This window comes from Aedes aegypti, chromosome 3, assembly GCF_002204515.2.
Source record: "Aedes aegypti strain LVP_AGWG chromosome 3, AaegL5.0 Primary Assembly, whole genome shotgun sequence".
Lineage (NCBI taxonomy): Eukaryota > Metazoa > Arthropoda > Insecta > Diptera > Culicidae > Aedes > Aedes aegypti.
In genome coordinates this window covers 216,552,860-216,574,241 of record NC_035109.1, presented here as the reverse complement: position 1 = coordinate 216,574,241, position 21,382 = coordinate 216,552,860, and the positions used below count along the sequence as shown (strand labels likewise).

Genomic DNA, 21,382 nt, shown 5'->3' with positions numbered 1-21,382 from the left:
AGAAAAATCATTCCATTCATTCGCATTGCAAAATTGGACAAAACATTTACGTTTCTGCATACAACAAAATGGTCCAGTGCATGGTGAGAATTAGATCTGAGTTATTTATGGACAAATTTAAGTTAAATTCAAACATAACTTGAGTTTCAACAACAAATTTCAAATGTATATACCAAAATTTGCACTCTAATCAAATTGTTATTACTAAAGAACTCATGAAAAAAAATATAGTCAAATATATGTGAAAATTAAAATTATATCTTAAGGATTTATCGGTCACCTGATAACTGAGATTTAGACTTTATAAGTAAAATGGAAAACAGGAAAATATGTAAATGTATTGTACAATGCGATGCCAGCATCTGTTAAATTCGACAGCTTCTGGTCCTGTTTTTTTAGTTTTCTTCAAGTCCAAAATAAAAAGAATTCTATTGTGAAATGACTTATGCATATTGCAGTTGAAAATTTCAATTTTCTCGCATTTACAAAGCGGATCCATTCTACGGTAATTGACGTTATACACATGTATTCGGGTTTCGTGAGAGAAAAAGGGAGAAAGAGATTTTTTTTGCGTTTTCCACGCTAACGTTGACAAATCCTTAAGGCAATTTTCGTAAGTGCGAGCGTGATTTAACTTCTCTTCTCTTCATTATTCATATGACGAACAGTTTAGGCGTTCTCTTTTCATCTAACGACTTTAACTTTATTTCATTCCCTCACATAATGTCATACATTATCAACCCTGTGGTAACTATATGGATACCTTGGTAAATGTTTCTTTTTCTTGACATTACAACCCCAATGACGCATAGCATGTTCCTCAGCTTGGCGTTTGCCATATTTCGTTTCAAGGCAAGTACTGACAAATATTTTAATTCCACACATTTAATTTGTGCATCCATCAGAGTAGAAATTGAATTGGTGCTTAAATTTAATGCTTAAATAGTTCACATTTTAGGTAATTTACGAAATATATTTTGTACGAAATTTTTGCTATTGCGCAAAATAGGTGCCAGATACGAGTATTCCCCAGAATATGCATATTTAGGTGCTTATGAGACCTATTTTAGATGTCGAGTTGATCAAAATCACTCGACTGGAGTGAAAGTCATTTATCGACATAAAATTCATTTGACATGGCGATGTCATTCGAATTTTTCGACAGTTTTCACACAATGTTTACTCACCGGATTAAGGACATAGAGTATTTTTGTGCTTTCCACATGATTTATATATGTAAATATACTGATAAGATTGCTAAATATGCTAATAAGATGCTACTGATAAGAAGGACTAATTACTGTAATTCCACAAACCCTAGAACCCTAGAATGAAAAAATGATGATGTTGGGGTTCGGTTCAATAGATCTTACCTCGTAATGCACCTCTTGAAGGTGATCTATCTGCATAACGGGATAAAAATATATGTTCCCTACAAAAAAGTATAAGAATGTGTATCAAGTAAATCTAAAATGCGTTGTATTTATTTCTGTTCAAAATTGAGAAGGTGTACCGATAGAAATAATAAACCATAGAAGAATAATGTCGCTGGTGTTCCTTTTGTTCTCGCTCAGAAACATGTTGGGTACATAAGTGTCAAACTGCATACATTTTCGCGTTGACATTTATAGCCCCGCCTATCACCGCCAGCAAAAGATGTTCCTACTGCGACATTCTTCTTCTATGGTTTATTACTTCTATTGTTTTAAGCGATTTGCGGACTTGAAAAGTAAAGCACTCAAGTAAAATTTCTTCTTTTTACCAAAGTAACTTTGACAGCTTATCCAGTATGAACGAAACATCAGTTTCACTCACTTGCGGAATAATTATTGAGCGGTACATTTTTCCGTACCGAAAAATGACAGCTCCATTTGATATTTACGGCAGGCGTTATCGACGTTATGAAATCAGATCTACTTCTCAGCAGGGCAGCGTACAGCTTAATTAATTTCGGTAGCGAAATCATTCCTTGACCGTTTCTTGACCTATCCTTTTGCAAAGTACTTCCCAAGTAACCACAAGCATTATACCATTGCAGTAATTTGGTCGAAAGTCAACATTTTTTGCATTAATAATGTTATCATGCATTTATTCAATAACTGTCAAGCAATGATGCATTTGATTAACATTGTAAATGTTTTGTAGCATTATTTTAATATAGCATTATGCTAAGCGTTTAGAGTGAATATACAGTTATGCTGTCATTCAAGATTACATAACCTCATTAAACGCACTCGAATCTGTAATAAATAAATAAGACGATCGAGCACGTTCTCACTCGCTCATTATGTTTTGGGATATGGAAGAATAATGAAATGACTTTCCGACCGAGATGAAAGGACCCCTCATTTCATGATCTAAGGATATATGTATTCATTCAAAATTGTTGTATTTTATCTATGAGACTCTTTGATTCATAAGGAGCGGGAGGAAATGTCGATCAATTTCTCTCCCACGAAATCTGTTTAATGCGCTAGGGCTTTGTTTTGTGGGTTAAGTTCTGTTATTTCCTCTACGAGAAAGAATGGAAATGGAGATCAAATTATTTCTATTGATGTTTCACTTGGTGAGGAAAGAAAATCAATCGCCGAAGAGAATTCTTTCTATTTGTAACAACTGGGCGAATAGTAATGTTAACACACACAGTGGCTTCGTTTATAAGGAACTTTTATCCTACCTTATTACATCAGCAGCTTTAGCACAGGACACCAACGCGCCAGGTATCCAGCACACCGTCATCCTAATTGTGGGTTCGAATCCTGATTCCAACAAAAAAAAAATCATTAAGCTTGTAAAGAAACCCATTGAAAGGTAGTCAATGGATTCATTGTTTTGTTTATTTTTGCCGCAAGCCCTAAACATACATTATTTTAAGCTAATATACATCATGAACCCTAAATATACAAACATAAATGCTTTAGTAGGGCTTGTGCATTAAAACTGCTTTACCAAGTATTGCATTAATTTGGTTGTTGTGGGGCCCTTTCTCACTTTAATTATGCTTTATAAAGCTCTTAAAGATTATGTCACTTTAAAACAAAATCTGATAGCATACTATAGAGCAAACATAAAGTATTCATATATAGCTTCGTGGTTACTTGGGTTATGAACAGCGTACCAGCCATTACGACATAAATGGTTGCATATTGTTTAGTGTTTGCCAAATTACTTGGGGACGGACCTTGGTTTAGTGGTTAGAAAACTCGCTTCTCACGCCAAGGACCTGGGATCGAATCCCATCCCCGAGATATAGTCACTTATGACAACAAGATTATAGTGACCACTTCCTTCGGAAGGGATAATCTCGTTAATAAAGATAAAAAAGAAAATGGTTAAATTACTTTGAAATGATACAGAAACATACTTAGAAACCTCAAAAATTGCTCAGAAAATAATATAAAAAATAATGTTACTTAAAATGTTTGCTTCTTATTTCGCCATTGTGTTCCTGATTCGCCACTCTCCATGGTTAAGTATATTCAAAGCGTTTTTTTTCTCTTATAAGCAGGTGAAATCAATTCACCTATAAAAAATCTGAACTGCTACGGCAAATGAAATGTAATATGTTGTTAACAAAATGTTAATAAAATCTTAAATTTGTTTTACCAAATTAGGATGATAGTGTTGTCTAATAACACAGAACACCTAGATATAAGAAATTAATGTAATGTTTGAAATGATACTAATAAAGAAATTCAAAAAAAAAAAGAAGCATAGCATGCGAATTCAGGAAACGTGCCGAATACTGGTGCAAGTTGCCCAGTATTCGCCACCCTAATTTTTAATACAACAACAAAGTTTCTGATCAGTTTTTATATGTTCCTGTTGAACATGGATTGAACGCTTTTGTTTAATGTATTGACTGTAATCAAAGACCTTTTGATTTATTTATAAACACTATTTTTCCTTAGGGTAGCGAACACTGGTACACCTCCCCTAACTGTAAAATTAACACTTCAGTCGTCGCGCTGTTGTATTTTGTACAACAGTGTTGAAAAAACTTCGCTTTTCGTTCACAACAGCAGCGTGATGGCTCTGACGGTGGCAAACCGCGCGACGACTGGGAGGTAAAAATCTTGTAATTCAGGGTGTTGACTAAATTTTTGAAAATTCCCTGGCTTACCCTTTTAGTCGTTTTCCATAAAAATTCCAGACCACTAAATTGTTTTTTTTTTTCTTTATTAAGGTAAATTTTAGCACATTGACATATTTGTGTTCTTCGCCTGCCACTAAATTGGTTAAATGGATCCGAAATAAGTACGATTTGAAAATAACCTACAAAGCTACAATAGCTTTTACTTCACTTAAATATACCTGTCAGAAAAAAATTCTTGAGCGTTTATTCAAATTGATATGATAAAACTGATCAATTGAGTATTTCACATTATTTTTAAAATTGAATATTTCTTTTTCCAAATAAAATTCAAGCCATTGGCAATGAACTTCCTTGGAAAATTGCTTCAAGGAATCCCACATAGATTTCTCAGACATTCGTCTTGAAATTCATAAACATATTTTTCCAGATATTCCTTCAATACTTCTCCATGAGCTCGTCTAAGATTTCCCCTAAATGCTCCACAAGCAATTAATAGTTCGGATTTTACATAAGCAGTGAACTCAACAGTTAACTTCTAGTAGATTGTTAGTTCCAATGAAACTATATTGCTGAATAAGAGGACATTGCGGTTACTAACAGAACTTGATTCTCAATAAAGAAACTCATGCACTTATCAGCAACTAAAAAGTTTCTACTCAACATCAACCAATTGTAACAATTAATAAGATTGTAAATCTTGCGTTACATGAATGAAGTATAAATATAGTTCAGCACAAATTGTAGTCAAACCTTTTCCGTACTTTGTGGTAAAAATCATTATATTTAAGCAGCTTAAATGAATTTTATGTGAACTGAAGTTCAAAAGAATTACTTAAAAAGTGAGCTGCTTAAGCCACAACATATCCTTTTATCTGAACTTTTGGTAGCTTGGGTCATTATCTCCAAGATTCTCTAAAAATTGTTGAAAAATGTTTATCAGTATTGATTTTTTTCAAGAATAGCATTTAGAATTCCTAGGATTATTTCAGAAATACTTCTAAAGATATATTTCAGGAATCACACTGAGTTTTTCCCATTTTTTTTTGTAATTCTTTACGCTGGTTCGTTACGGGTTATTTGTTTTAGTGAATATTTTAGGATTCCGATAAGAATTACCATGAGGAATTTATCCAAATATTTTTAAAGGAATTTATAATTATTTCTAAGAATATTCCTGCAATTTCTGCTTTTCAATGATGTTCTAAATTCCCAAAAAAAATCAAGGAATTTTGAGAGGCATCCTCAAAACTTCTGGAGAATTTTCTGAACATATTCTTAGAAAAAAAAAACTAAGCATACCTAAACAAGGAAGCTCCTGATGAAAATCCTGCAGAAAGGCGATATTATCAGAATAAGCATTTTTCGAAACAACCTGAAAAAAAAAGATTTATGCTCTTACAATTTGTAAACTTGTATAGATTAACATGATTTGATGCAGTGAATTCCTTTTTTTCCTGGTCTTAAGCGAAATGCACGATATTAGACAATGTGCTCTAATTCCGCCAGCCTATCGACATGGATGGATACACCATCTTCTATGGTGACAGAGGGCTCGATTGGTTTGTCAGATGGATCGGGCCCGGGACATTCTGTCTGCTGCGAATCACTGCAGTTGATATAGGGCATGTCCATAGTCTGAATTCCGCGGATTTGGTTCAAAAATTTACAAATTTTAAGTAAAGTTCGACTTTTGTCTACAAAATGTTACTAAAATAATCCCATTGCTTATTTACTATTTTAGAATTAAAAGATACAAAATACATGTTTCAGCTGCGTTGAATTACGGCACTTTCCGGTATTTCCAAACCAAGGAAACATTTTTCGATTTTCTCGATTTTTTTTGCTTCAGAATTGCCCGAATTGCCCGAGTACATATGCTTTAGCCCTTACAGACCAAGCTAAGGGAGGCTCAATTTGCGCTTTGACATTTGAATATTATTGTTTTTATCTTGCACGCTCGTTCAAATCTACTCAAAAGAGAGTAACTTTGACTCACTTTTGAAGTTTCAAGTTAGCTGTCAAAAGTGAGTAACTTTATTTTATCAAAGTGAGTAACTTTTTACTCAACCATGAAAGAAAACGACCTTACTCACTTTTGAGTAAACACAAACATATTTGACTCACTTTGTAAACGTCAAAGACTTGTGAAAATTTCGCGCGCTCGAACTAACAAATCCTCCGTTGTGGTGAAATTTCTTCCACAGACAAACAGACGTAACACTTAGAACAAATTTCTTCAAAATCCATCACCCAGTTTACACCATCATCATCTGGTGAGCTTGTTGCACGAACAGGTGTTTCGTGCAACAAGACCGGCAGATGGCGGTAGTGTGAAACGTCAATCACGAAGAAAAACGATGCGCGCGCCTCTGGTTGTGAGATTTGTAACATAACGAATTTGGAATGACCGTTAAATGAGTGGTCGATGGAAATTTCGTCAGTGTTACGTCTGTTTGTCTGTGTTTCTTCCGTCGCCGTGATGTGGGACTGTTTTCAAAAACAGTCGAGATAAAATCCGAGCCGGCAGAGTGCTTCGGAAGTCCAACCGGCGAACTCCAGATTAGTGCTGCGAAGTCAATATTCCTGATATCAAGTGAAGCGAGGTCGGATTGAAAATGACCAAGGTTTTGATCAAATAACCGCAAAAAAAAAAATAAACTGTAAGTTTTACCGTCGTTCTTTTTATTGGACTAATTATCAATTCTTTACAGTCTAACCGGGAAGGCTACTGGATCGGTCAAACTATATCCTCCATGACTTTCGTCAATGCCCCAGATATTTATAACATCCGGGGATCCATTCCAGAGCAGCGAAAATTTCAACACAAATATCACATTTTTTTTACTTGTTATCATGTATTATTATTATGTATTATGTATGAGATAATGAATAAATGTTATGCTCTTTGTATATTTCTTCTGATTTTATAGATAACATAATACATTTATTTCCAAAATTATTATTACCTGAAGTGAGTGACATCTACTCACTTTCGCAAATTTCAGATTAAACGAAGTGAGTAAGTGTTACTCCCATATTGACATTTGACTATGTTACTCTAAAGTGAGTAACGATGGTGTTACTCACTTTTGAGCAGTTCCACTCTGTTCCGAAGTGAGTCGAAATCTACTCACTTTTGAGTAGATCTGAACGAGCGTGTGTGCACTGATAGTTTGTTCCCGTTCTTGCGATTAAAAAATCGTACAAAAACTGGTTAAATTATTCAGGCTATGAAAATTCACAGAAGTAAGCGAACATACAACCATGGCAGCGAAAGGAGCACATATTACGCAAAATAGTATAGAAGCTCGTCCATCAATATTCGAAGTGGTAGCTGCTGATTCTCTGAATTCAACTTTTTATCCCGCACTGAAAAGAATTGCCAACGTGAGTGATTTGTGAATGATGACCTACGAGTATATAAAACAAGCTAATTATTTAACTTTCTAGTTCCTTGCTACAATAAAACCTGGCACCTTTGGTCATCTTATCAGATACTACGATGAAGCGTATTTGGTGTTCAATTGGGTTGTCCAAAGTTACTACTTGCGACACAGGGGTGGATCACTTTCGGAGGTGTTCTATGGACTAACGCGTATCTCAACGAGAACACAAAACCTCGATCGCTCTGGTCAACGCTGGTCGTTGTTATGTCTTGTAGTAGCTCCCTACCTATATCATAAATTGGAACAGCGTTTACAACAATGGAAGGACGACTACGAGAATGGAAGACCTGTTTCACAGAACAAACTTCTGCTGACTAAAGTGGTGCCATATCTCAGGACGTATTTCGAGGGTGTTAAATTATTCCAATACATTACCTATTTGGCTGGAATCGGTCCTACACATTCACCTGTACTGAGGGCACTCAACCTAACACTAACGTATCTAGCAGAAGAGGAAGAATCATGGACTATTCGAGACCTATTCGGGGGACAGGTTAAGTAAATTATAGGTCCTAGATATATAATTCCTAACATATAACACCTTATCAATATGTCTTTCCAGGCTAGCTACCATGCTGAGCACGGTCATGCTTAGGACACTGGAACTGTCTGCGTTTTTCCTGCAATTCATTGAATGGTGGCAAAACGAGGCAAACATGGGCGATCTATCCAAGCTACCAGTACCGAATGCGCCCCCCGCCGACTTCAATAGTGAGAAATACAAGGGGATATGCCCGCTCTGTTTGCAGCGATGGTTGATCCCAACAGCGATTTCAATATCCGGGTAACATATAAGTCGGTACTGTACCGTAGAGATACCTTTTTCTTACTGTGAATTTTTCGTTTCAGGTATGTCTACTGCTATCGTTGCATTGTGACATATTTGCAGAAAGAGAACAAATGCCCAGTTACAAAATATCCTGCGACTGTTAATGATCTTGTGAGGATATTTGATGACGATGATGATGTTTGATTGATCGTTGGTTTGTTTTAGTAAGGTATGAGGTGGGAAAATATGTTTTATAACGGTGCGTGGAGATTTATTTTTATACAAGGTATTATCTCTGTCGACAAAAAAATAAATAAAATCCGAAAGGAATGAAGTAAAGAAAATCAGCAGTAATAAAGACTGAGTACTTGGATTACTACAGTGTATCCAATAACTAGGACGTATGAATTAAAAAAAGATTTCCGATAGCATCCTTTATCTTTGTGGTTCTACGTTTTTAGCCAAGATAAAAAAATACCCAACATTAAAGTGTGGCTTGATTTCAATAAGCTCTCGAAGCCATATTGCGTATTCTTCTGGATTTGAATTATCCTTAACCCGCATAGGCCTGAGTGAAAGAAAAGAAAACGAAAGCTCTCACCGCTCAGTGAATACTTAACGGATTTAAATTATTTTTTGCCAGTATACTCGTACACATATCTAGTTTCTAAAAGTGGTCAAAGGACCTCGAGAATGTTTCTGTGGCCGGAATTATTGCGGTGGTTCACTGGGTCAGATTGGGTGAAAGGGTTCTATGCATATGTGCCCCTGGATGTAGGCAAATTTCAAGGTACAGATAAATTACAATTTGACCACTAAATCAAGGAGTTTTGACAAAAATGCTACAGCGTAAACCTTGCGATAAACGATTAAATTGGATACTCATGTATCATGCATTTGATTGACCCTTCAAATGACCATTTTCGGGTCCCCGGGATGCCTCAAATGTATGATAAGGTGGACAATTTGTATCTTAAAATCTGTGTCAAGCTTATAGGAACGTATTTTAGTAAACTATTATGTTCGATCTCTACTTTTGGAGAACTGAAACGGTTTAGTATCCAACTAATCTTCAGGGTATTGAGTCCAAGTGGCCACATCTACTACATTCTAAATGGTGTAAAACTATTCGATTATAATTTTGAATATCTTAACGATTTATCCAAATTAAAATGATTGCCATTGGAAATAAATAAAGATAACTTGGCATGTCCCAAAAAATCTCCGGAATAACTCCGGCTATAGGAATATTCCCGAGTTTCTCTGGCCACTTCTAGAAACTAGTTATGTGTACCAGTTTAATTTTCTTACAGCTAATAACGTACATATAGAAGTTATTACTGAAACCTGGATCCAAACTCAAAAGAGATCCAAACTATTTTGTTTATCGTAATGATCAACTTGATGGGGCATGTGGGGGAGTTGCAATCATCATTCATAGGCATATCAACTCTTTTCGTCATTTGAAACTAAAGTGTTTGCAACGTTAATTGTTTCTGTTGAAACACAGCTTGGTAAATATGCTTTAATAGCTGCCTATTCGCCTTTTCAATTGTGCTTATTCTGCGCGGCGTGAGAGGTGAGACGACTAGATGAGTCGGATGAAATGACTCGCTCCCATTTGATTTGCATTAGTCGTCTCACGTCACACGAGGTGAGAGAGACTCGTCTCGACTCACACGCCGCACAGAATAAGCACCAATGCTCTGGACATCATGTTAAATTGCTCCAAACTGACTTGCGAAAATTGACTCGCATCATTGGTGACTTTAATGCCAAACATCGGTCATGGAATAATTCACAAAGTAATTCCAACCGCAGAATTTTATTTGATGAGTGCTCTTCAGGATATTTCTCAATTCAATAACGTGATAGACCTACATCTTTTTCCTCTTCTAGAAACCCATCTACGATTGATTTGGTCTTAACCGACTCTAGTCATCTTTGTAGCTAACAAGTCACTCATGCTGATTTTGATTTTGATTATGTCCCTGTTACATTTCAAATATCCCATGAAGCGATTCTCAATCCTATCAGCTCCACTTTGAGTTATTTTCGAGCCGACTGGAATATATATGAAACATATACTGACTCTAATCTTGATATTAACATTTCTTTACAAAAAAAAACTTGATAGGGTGCAGAGTTACTTGGGCACTTAGATGATTCATTTTGGCATGGGGTTTTTTTCTCGGCCAAATTGTCTGAAACTTTGTAACTAGGAGTTCTTCAATACGACGCATCTTGTGGCTAAATATGAGCTCACTAACTTTCAAAAAACCCTACTGCCGAAGTGAATTGAAATGGCCAAGAATAGGATCCGGCTCCCTATTGACAATGCTCTTGAAACTTTAACAAATTCCATTTAACAAAATTTGAATTCCTAATTATAGACGATGATGTTAAACTCTTGATCCGTCTTAAAAACGTGAGAAGGCAATTTCAACGCACTCGTGATTCTGCTATGAAAATTATATGGCAGTATTTGCAGAAAGAAATTAAAAAAACGATTTTCAATATCGAATTCGTAAAATTTTCAAACGGCTGGTGGTGGTGTTATGCCACCCAGAAGATACAAAAAAAGCAACTAAGTGATTCCTGTGGTTCAGCTGTGCAATTCCGGGAAATTGGCATTAGTGTAGGTGCCAAAATTGACTGTGAATTATTCATTATTGAAACAAAGAACACTCAGTTTTATGATTTGTTCGTGTGGAGATGTGAAGAAAAAAAGTGTTATTTGAAAGAATTGACAGGAAAAGAAAAACGCAACGTGTGTATAGCAGAAAAAAAATGAAAATTCTACCAGTTGTGCTCGATATAGTGTAGTATATTTTTTCAAAGTGCGACAATCATCAATCAACGGGAGCTGAACACACAGGAATAAGGAATTTGCAAGCATTAGATAAATGGGGAGATCCCTCCGAAATAGATTGATACTAATTTTTAATTTTATTTAACTAGTTGTGTAAAAATTTGAAGCTCATTGATGTATTAAGGGGGTAAATAATTGCTGTGTAACGGGCGAAGGATCAATTTCTTTTCGTTTCAGAGAGCGAGCAATAGCGCTATAGCCAAGGCTTTTTCAGCCAGGGCGTGAGGGTGAAATACTTGATCCTATAACACTTCCCCGAATACCATTACCCCGAAAACCATCACCCCGAAAGTCAATACCCCGAATGGTCAAGTACCCCGAAAACCAATACCCCGAAATCCATTACCCCGAATAGTCCGTTACCCCGAATACCATTTCCCCGAATGGACCATAACCCCGAATTTTCTCGCCCCGAAAAATTCAAAATGAAGATTCGACAAATCAACACCATACATTTTTTTTGACAATTAGTTGATGTTAAGCACGTCTTCTCTTGTTCGTTGGAGGTCATTGTCTATCAAATTGTCGCTAATGTATATGACAAAATAAATCTAGAGATTCGGAAGTAGAAAACTCCTCATCTATATGACGAAGTGTTCCCTACTTCAAAATATACTCTACTCAATGATATTAAATATCGGTACTAGCCTGGAAGCCGCTAATGAAATACAATTTACTACTTGATTTTTTTTTTTAATTCGTGTTCTTGTTATCAAAGATTTATTCTTCTTTTAAGCAACAGCTATTCTTTAAGGGTCAAGTGAGAATCAAAATCTCACTCACAGGCGTGCACTGAATTTTGTGAGGATGGCTGTGTTCATTTTTCGAACTGCTCATAAGGGGTCATGCACAAATTACGTCACGCTCCAAGGGGGGGGAGGGGGTTAAGCCAAGCGTGACAAGCCTTACAAAATTTTGGAAGGACTCATACAAAACACGTGACAAAGGGGGGTGGAGGGGGTCGAAAAAGTCGAAATTTAGCGTGACATAATTTGTGTACCATCCCTAATGCTGGTACTGATTTCGTTTTCACATGTTAATGTTAGAGACCTCTACCGCCCTCTTTCAAAAGCGTTATATCAATTGATGATCAACATAGTCTGGAATGGCATTAGACTATTATACTGACAACTATTTAAAAAATGCATCGCTAAAGAACAGCCGATGATAAAAGAAGAAAAAATCATTGATGAAAACGTTAAAAACTATGATGTCGATAATCACTTTACAAGTGCAACTTTTGAAAAAATAGCCGGTAATTAAAAGAAGGACAATTCTCTTGTTGGAAGTTGTAATACCTACAAGATGTAATACAGACAAGTAATGCAGCAGCTTATTTTCAAGGTCGCCCGTCTTATGTCACTGTCATCTTTGAATTTCGCTCAAGACAATTGTGCCAGTCGATTTTTTTTTGGCGGCTGTCGCTCAAACTTTGACTAAAACAGTACAACTCGAAAGAACAGCCTATAACTCAAAGAAGGGAAAATCATTGGTTAAAACGTTCACTCTGACATTATACAACCTCGAAAGGACAGCCGATGATTGTAAGAATATAAAATTACTGATAGAAATGTTAGTAGTTATTACGCCGACAATTATTTTAACACTGCCAGGAAAACCTCGCTTGTCGTACATAGAATGAGAAAGCTGGAATCTTAGGCTCAAATTCGCGAGCGTCTTTGAAGAATTTCTTGATGTGCATCACTGACTTACGGGGAAGTGTCGCATTCGGGGAACTGGTTTTCGGGGTAATTTGCCATTCGGGGTAATGGTTTTCGGGGTAATGTGTCATTCGGGGTAACGATGCATTCGGGGTAATGGTTTTCGGGGTACTGGTTTTCGGGGAGATGGTTTTCGGGGTAATGGTATTCGGGGAAGTGTTATAGGACCGAAATACTTATGTCCCACCCCTGGAAAGAAGCAATAAAGGAGTGTGCATTAACATTCTTAGCAACGCCACTTCCAACGATTTTACTCACCTCACCTTAAATGTCCCCGTTTCTTCAATCATTAAATTGAAAAACTTCCGTCTATCACGTTATTCATACGTGAATAATCTGATCGCCGTATTTTTTTTTTTTTTTTTTGATTATCTTCAAACCCAAGTCTGCACAGTGGGCCTGGCCATTTTAATATTTGTACAGTGAGAGGCAAAATAAAGTGCCCACCTTACCAGTTTTCGAATTTCTCTCATTGATTTGGTTCAAATTAAAGTTAACACACCTAAATCTTTTGTGATATTTTATTTTTGATGTTCTTTTAAAGTTGCACTTACGAAATTTTGATTAAAAAAAGAATTTTACTTAAAGAAAAAGAAAATCAATTTGTATTGAAAAAAAAGTAGTGACAAAAATAAGTGCCCACTTCCTTCTTGGCCCCAGAAAAGATGATTTAAGAAAAATAAAAAGCAATTTAATAGTTAATGTGTCCTCCTTTGGCCTTAAGGACTTGCTGGAGGCTCTTCGGCATGCTTTTCACCAGGTTTTGTAGGTGTTGTGGATCTAGTTCTTCCCAGGTGCGCTCCAAGGCTTCAAAATAATTATTTTTGTTGGTAACACCAGTTTTTTTCAACCCTAGCATCGAGAATCGCCCACAAATTCTCGATGGGGTTGAGGTCTGGGCTTTGTGGAGGCCATTCCAGCGGTTTAATCCGACAAGACCGGAAGAAAGACTTGGTCTTCTTTCCAGTATGCTTCGGGTCGTTGTTCTAGAGAAATATGAATTTCTCTTCAAGGCCCGTCTGGATCAGCGAAACCTCCAGATTTTCCAGCAAGATGTTAATGTAGGAATCTGCCGTCATTATTCCGTCGATTTTCACGACGCTTCCTACTCCACTCCATGAAAAACACCCCCAGACCATCACATTTCATCACATCACACTTCCATGCGTCACCGTTCCTTGGATGTGGCGCTCCTGAAGCTCGAGCTGTCTAACCGAGAGCGGCGGGCTCGTGTGTGATGCAGAGCACCACATCCAAGGAACGGTGAAGCATGGAGGAGGAAATGCGTGAAAATCGACGGAATAATGATGGCAGATTCCTACATTAACATCTTGCTGGAAAATCTGGAGGTTTCGCTGATCCAGACGGGCCTTGAAGAGAAATTCATATTTCTCTAGAACAACGACCCGAAGCATACTGGAAAGAAGACCAAGTCTTTTTTCCGGTCTTGTCGGATTAAACCGCTGGAATGGCCTCCACAAAGCCCAGACCTCAACCCCATCGAGAATTTGTGGGCGATTCTCGATGCCAGGGTTGAAAAAACTGGTGTTACCAACAAAAATAATTATTTTGAAGCCTTGGAGCGCGCCTGGGAAGAACTAGATCCACAACACCTACAAAACCTGGTGAAAAGCATGCCGAAGAGCCTCCAGCAAGTCCTTAAGGCCAAAGGAGGACACATTAACTATTAAATTGCTTTTTATTTTTCTTAAATCATCTTTTCTGGGGCCAAGAAGGAAGTGGGCACTTATTTTTGTCACTACTTTTTTTTCAATACAAATTGATTTTCTTTTTCTTTAAGTAAAATTCTTTTTTTTATCAAAATTTCGTAAGTGCAACTTTAAAAGAACATCAAAAATAAAATATCACAAAAGATTTAGGTGTGTTAACCTTAATTTGAACCAAATCAATGAGAGAAATTCGAAAACTGGTAAGGTGGGCACTTTATTTTGCCTCTCACTGTAACATATTTACGATATGCTGCAAATATTAATATTGACAAGAAAATACTAGAATAATTTCCGGTATTTCCAGGATGCTTTCAGTATTGGCTGTGCAAGCACTTAGAATAGAATAGAATAGAAAGAAATTAACAAACGATTTTCATAATTAAGAAACAAAAATTGAAAATATAATTTCTCAATTGGACCCTAGCTCTAAGCTTTTTTGGAAATTATCTAAAATTTTGAAAAAATAAAACTCGGAAGCCAATACCGGCATTGAAAGAGGAAAAGAAATTATTTATTTTATTTTATTTTATTGATGAACAAGGGGGTCAGGGGCCAAGTCTCCAGCATAAGTTTGAAAACTCACACCGTCCAACTTCCGTTCCACTTCTACAAATTTACTAGAATTCACCAATTATACTTTGAATGCTATGGACAATGGTAACTATGTAGAGGCTCTGTATACTGATTTCAGCAAAGCATTTGACCGCATTGATATCTCTATGTTACTCTTCAAGTTAGAAAAAATAGGATTTGATAAACCATCTTTAAACTGGATACAATCATATTTAACAAATCGGCAACAAATAGTGAGATATAATGGTAAAAAATCGAATCCTATCCAAGTTACATCAGGAGTTCGTCAAGGCTCACATCTAGGACCTCTTCTTTTCATATTATATGTAAATGATATTTCCTACATTCTTAAGCATATAAATATTCTTATCTATGCCGACGATATGAAGTTATTCATGGAAATCAAGTATGCTAACGACATTGACATCTATCTGAGTGAAATATCTATTTTTGATGAATGGTGTAGTAAAAGCCTACTTCAGTTAAATGTTAAAAAATGTAATTTAATTACTTTTAGCAGAAAGCGAAACACAGAAGAAACAACTGTTGTTTTAGGAAATCAAATCGTTGAAAAATGCGATAGGGTCAGAGATTTAGGCGTAATTTTAGACTCAAAACTCACTTTTATCGATCATTACAACACCATTATACATAAAGCAACAAATATGCTTGGTTTTATCAAACGCTTTGGTTCTAACTTTAATGATCCATACACTATTAAAACTTTGTACGTCGCTTACGTGAGGTCTATATTAGAGTATTGTAGTATTGTATGGTCTCCTTTTATGAAGACGCATGAAGAACGTCTTGAATCAGTTCAAAAGCAATTTCTGTTATATGCTCTTCGTAAATTGGGCTGGACATCCTTCCCTCTTCCATCTTATGAATCAAGATGCATGCTCATTGATATTCAGACATTGAAAAAGCGCCGCGAATTCGTTATGGTTTCATTCGTGAACGATATTGTTTCGCATCGTATTGATTCTCCTAACCTTTTAAACAGTTTAAATTTTTATACTCCTTCCCGGCAATTGAGGAATCGTAACTTGTTTTTTATTAATCACCGTCGTACTAATTATGCAAAATTTTCTCCTCTAAACCGAATGATGAGTTTATATAATCAACATTGCGAAACAATAGACTTAACAATGTCGCGTAGTAACCTAAGAATATACTTTAACTCTGTAAGATATAGCAGTATATAGATTTAAGTGTTAACATGTAGTCTACTTTGATTGACGATAATAAATAAATAAATAAATAAATACACCGAGGGGGTTTTGGAGTTTGGGAAGTAGGCAACGCAACATCTTTGACCAGAAGGTTCTTTAAGTTTTGCTTCTACTCTTGACTTCCAATACACGTATGAATGATGCAAGGCCAAAAGAACATGAATCAGCCATACATATAGCGGTAGTGAAGTGTTTTGCCTAAGGACATAGAAAAGGAGGGATTTTGTGTGGTGTTTTGTAAATAGCTCTGTAGAACAAGTTTGTTATTAGTTAAAAATTTAGTTGATCTGATTCACCTTGCAATCAATAATAAGAATATTTACGGAAACATAATACTTATCTTGTCTCGGCCAATACGCTGCCATTTCTTTCCTCTCGGATGATTTTTTCCTCGTTGTAATGGCGGGTTAGATATGAAAACAAAGATAAAGAGAGAAGAAATGTTAGTGATTGTTACATGCTTTATTGCTGTATTGACCTACAATGAAATCATACAAAATTCGCTCTTTGGATTCCCATGATAACAATCCCCATGCAGCTTCCGAGAAACTCCATGGCAATGATCACTGTACGCCATGTGCGGCATTCAGGACATCTCAACACTACTGATGACGAACAACAAAAAGTGAATCCAAAAGAGTGAAAACCTTAATGTTTCAATGTAGGACAATCCAGCTTTATTGCATGTGAGAAGTTTTTAGTGATATTCTCACAACGGCTATTCAGAATGGTTCGACAGATGTAGATAAAAGATCATTATGATTAAATTAACGCAACGACAAAAAAAAAAAAAAAAAAAAAAAAAAAAAAAAAAAAAAAAAAAAAAAAAAAAAAAAAAAAAAAAAAACATGTTAGTAAGCTCAAAACGATTATTGTATTTGCAACTGTTAATTTAAATAGTTAAGCTAAGGGTCGGTTATTGTATATAACTTTATAGATAAGCAGAAGTATAGCACGAACGCGAAGTAATGACCTTCCATCCCATCTTCAAGTGCTCCCCACAAGCACAACACTTCATTCTGGCACTTTAGAAAACGTCCATGTTGTAACTTGTTCACACAAGAAATCTGCCTCGACCGAGTTGGCAGAACGCGCCCATACCCCTTTCTGAGCCAAAGGACAGGGTGAAAGAGGAAAAGAAATTATTACTAGCTAATTGCGAAAAAGCTAAAAAACTTGCTATGCATTTTGAAAGCGCGCACAATTTTAATTTAGGACTTACTAGTCCAATAGAAAATCAAGTTACTCAGGACTTCGAAAATATTCTCAATCAAGAGAACGTTTCCGAAAATTCTTGGGAGACTGATTTGGAAGAAGTAAGAATTATTATTAAAAAAAATCAAAAATATGAAAGCTCCTGGCGATGATGGAATTTTTTACATCCTCATCAAGAAACTTCCGGAAAGTAGCTTATCATTCGTAGTTGATATATTTAACAAATGTGTTACTATATATTAAAGTGACTGCCTCTCTGTAGATCCATACACTTCCTCAATACAGTTGTTGTGGAAGCGATGTGGATATGATAGGCAAACAGTTTCAACACAAAATAAATCGCACTCACTCTGCGCGCGTGTGTAGTATACATGAGATGGATGGATGTGGGTTATGCAAAGGGTCCGCGTGATCTGTGGGGATTTGAATTCGAAACTTGTAACCACTTGAGTTATTGGGTCACCAAGTGGTTCGATAGCTTAGTTGGTAAAACGCTCGTCTAGCATAGAAGAGTCCTGGGTTCAAATCCCAGCCGAGCACATGGATTTTTTTCTCATAATTTCACCCATAATTTATCCATCTTTCCCACGCGTAATGAGTTAATTAATTTACTAATTTTATTTCGAATGGAAGGTTTGTTTGTTTCAATTATCTCCATTGTTGTCATTTTTTTTTTTTTTTTTTTGGTCTAAACGATGTAAAAAAACTTTTAGCGCGGAAATAGGGTGATGTGCTAGTATCCATCGTATTAAGCTTTGATCAATGAGAATCAGCAATTTTCCCAGTATTGCAGTGAATGATGTTGATACAAACCGATGTCAAACCTTCACCAAAACGGCTTTCGCATTTTACAATAAGATTCTAATAAATCTTGATCGTCTTTTTGGAAATAATGCAATGAAATTGCATCTTGCCGTATTCTCAATTCGTCGTAGGTATCGTTTTCATTTCTGTCGCAATCAGTTTCCAGTTCGTCTCACAACTACGGCTCACTGTGATATAGTAAGTTCACAAAATACAACACATCAACGCTATTATAAAATGGTTTACTATAGTGATCCTTTATAGAGAGATAAGCGGAAGTTAAATGGAATGATTTGGCAACAGACCAGCAGTGCTGATTTTGCTCGGCGTCGAGAATAATATTGAAACACGGACAAGACTTCCTCATTGCTATAAAGTGTATTTTGTTTCGTTATAGATCATTGAGCTACATATCAAAACTAATAAACAGCCAAAAAAATCAAAAACTAAAAATCGCATTGATAAAAATTCAAAAAAGTAAAATATTTCATTTTTTTCGCTTCATGCAAAATTACTTTTACCGAAATAATTCCAAGCGGATTACATTACTCCTCAAGAAAAGTTCAAAACAAACATAACGCATGTTCGTTTGGCTCACACTTTGACAGCTCTCGCTGCTCGATTGGCTCACACTTTGACAGAAATGTCAGCTTCCGCGAATCTCTCTTATAAAGGATTTCTAGTTTACTACAATATATAGATCTACGGGCATCTCCCTCCATTCCTTCAGCATGATGAAATATATTAACTTCCTTTAAAACTCATTGCTCACCATTAAAATTCAGCTCAAACATTTAAACATTATTCCTTTTGACCGAACAATTCGTCCCCTTGATGCTACAACTAGATAACTCGAAATTTGAAATTTTTAACTTCAATACGTCAAAACATTATTCTCAATTAGGTTTGCAAAATATCCACAGCTCATAAGCGTGTGATTAAAAATACATAAGTTGAAGTTTATTTTCCAATCATATTCTCTGCGATAACCTTCACCTTGCAAAACGGTTATATTTTCAAAGTTGCACATCTCAAAATTTTGATTTTCGAGTTATCTAGTTGTAGCATTAAGGGGACGAATTTTGACATTTGCTCATAGTTCAGCGAAAACAACACAATCGAAGGAATCGTGGTTTACACCGAGCATCGCGCACACATTGATGCGCACAAGCTTCTTTTTTTCTCAGTAGTTTTATTGCATTTTTGGTGTACAAGTGTACGAACCATAACAGCTTTCACAAAATTACACTTGGAAAATGAATCTATGTTGCAAGTAAGTTGAAATATCCGTCATACTGGAACATTTTAAGTTTAATACGACGAATAAGAGCGCTTACGACGAAGTAGAACAAAACCCTAATTATTGAAGTTTTTTTTCAATTTCATAAAAAAAGTTAAATCTATCGTTTTGAAACATCTGAAACAACGATCGAAACCATTTTTGGTAAGTCATGATCAATTTTTCTAGAATCTTGCTTCTAATATAGCTGTTTTTATTGATTGCAATTACATACAAGATAACATAAACACTGATACTTATTTAGTAGAAGGAAATTGCGCTGATATTTTCATCCAGTTTTTTGGAAAGTGGCACAGGTACCAAGAACATATTTATGAAAAAAAAATGTAAATAAATTAAGCCTTCCAAGCCATAATCTTTTTTTTTTTCATTTCAAAATAAAAACAAAATGAAGAAAGAGGGGCCCGGTGTTATTATTTCAAATAAAACATTAAAGTTTTATTTAAATGCAAAAATATTGTTGTTTCAGATGAAAAATATGTTAAATCCAAAATTTGTTTTGTTGAACCGCGTTTTAAACTACGTCACCAGCACTAATCAAAACAATGAAAGGTTATTATAAGCCGGCAAATAATAAAGATCATTTGTTGTTGTGATTCAGAATACATTTGATATCAAAATTGTTTTCTCTGTGTGTAATTTCTACAAATAAAATAATAAAGCAAGTTATAATAGGTTATAACTTATATTTGATTTTACCGAAAAATTTGAAACCGCTCTAAAGTTGGTTAGCCGCATAATATTGTTTGTGGGGTTTCGCCCGCGACTCGAAAAGGTTGGGTAGGCCTGGTCTAGTGGGTCAAAACTATAGATTTACTAGCTTACCCATCATGGCTAGCCACGTTCCAATGAAATTTGAAAAATAAAAACTATATATGTCGTTCCAAAGACTGATAACTATACTCAAATGGAAAACTTAGGGAAACAATTTTCTTTGTGAATACAGTGCCCGATCGATTTTGGCAAAAAAAAAACCGTTCAATTTTGGCAACACCGAAATATATATACAAAAAATGGATCATGGGTCCTGTTATTCTCAGTTTCTGTTGGCCTTTTCGAGGCTTACCATGTTCAAAACAGGCAAATTCAGTTCGTGGTCATTATTACGGTGCTAAAAGTTGTAATAAAAACAACCGTTCGATTAAGGCAATATGGACATTTTTGGCATGTTGCAAAAATCGAACGTCGTTTCTTGAAAAACACGCGTTTTTTCACATCGTTTTTTGAAATGACGCCGTTTTTTACGAGGACCGCGAGAAAAACCGCGCAGAATGATTATATATTATTTTTTTATTAAATCGATCGACGGGAACAAAAAACCTTAGTGGGCTTCGTGGTCGTGCGATTTAGCATTTAGTCGCATCGAGTCAAGAAGTGGGTTCGATTCCCGCTTCAGTCAGGAAAACTTCTCGTCAGGGACTGTGCCACTGGGCGTTGCATGTGCTATTCTGTTGTCTAGTGTGATGTTTCCTTTAGAGGACAGGCCGTCTCTAACCGTTGCCTAAATACTGTTATAATGTTCTAATTTTAAATCATTACAGTCTTAAATGCGATTGAAGCGCCTCTTCTCCTGTAAAACATTTCAATTTCTAGAACATTCTAGTCAATATCCGTTGTAGTAGTA

The 21,382-nt window shown here is 35.8% G+C and overlaps 1 protein-coding gene across 1 annotated transcript; it reads left to right on the top strand.

The window, feature by feature from the left end:
* The first annotated feature begins 7,223 nt into the window (after positions 1-7,223).
* Positions 7,224-8,711, top strand: LOC5568017 (peroxisome assembly protein 12). The gene is made up of 4 exons (XM_001657788.2): positions 7,224-7,483; positions 7,547-8,040; positions 8,105-8,326; positions 8,392-8,711. The coding sequence occupies exons 1-4, from the start codon at positions 7,361-7,363 to the stop codon at positions 8,513-8,515; spliced, it is 963 nt and encodes a 320-aa protein (XP_001657838.1). The 5' UTR covers positions 7,224-7,360; the 3' UTR covers positions 8,516-8,711.
* The last annotated feature ends 12,671 nt before the right edge of the window (positions 8,712-21,382 follow it).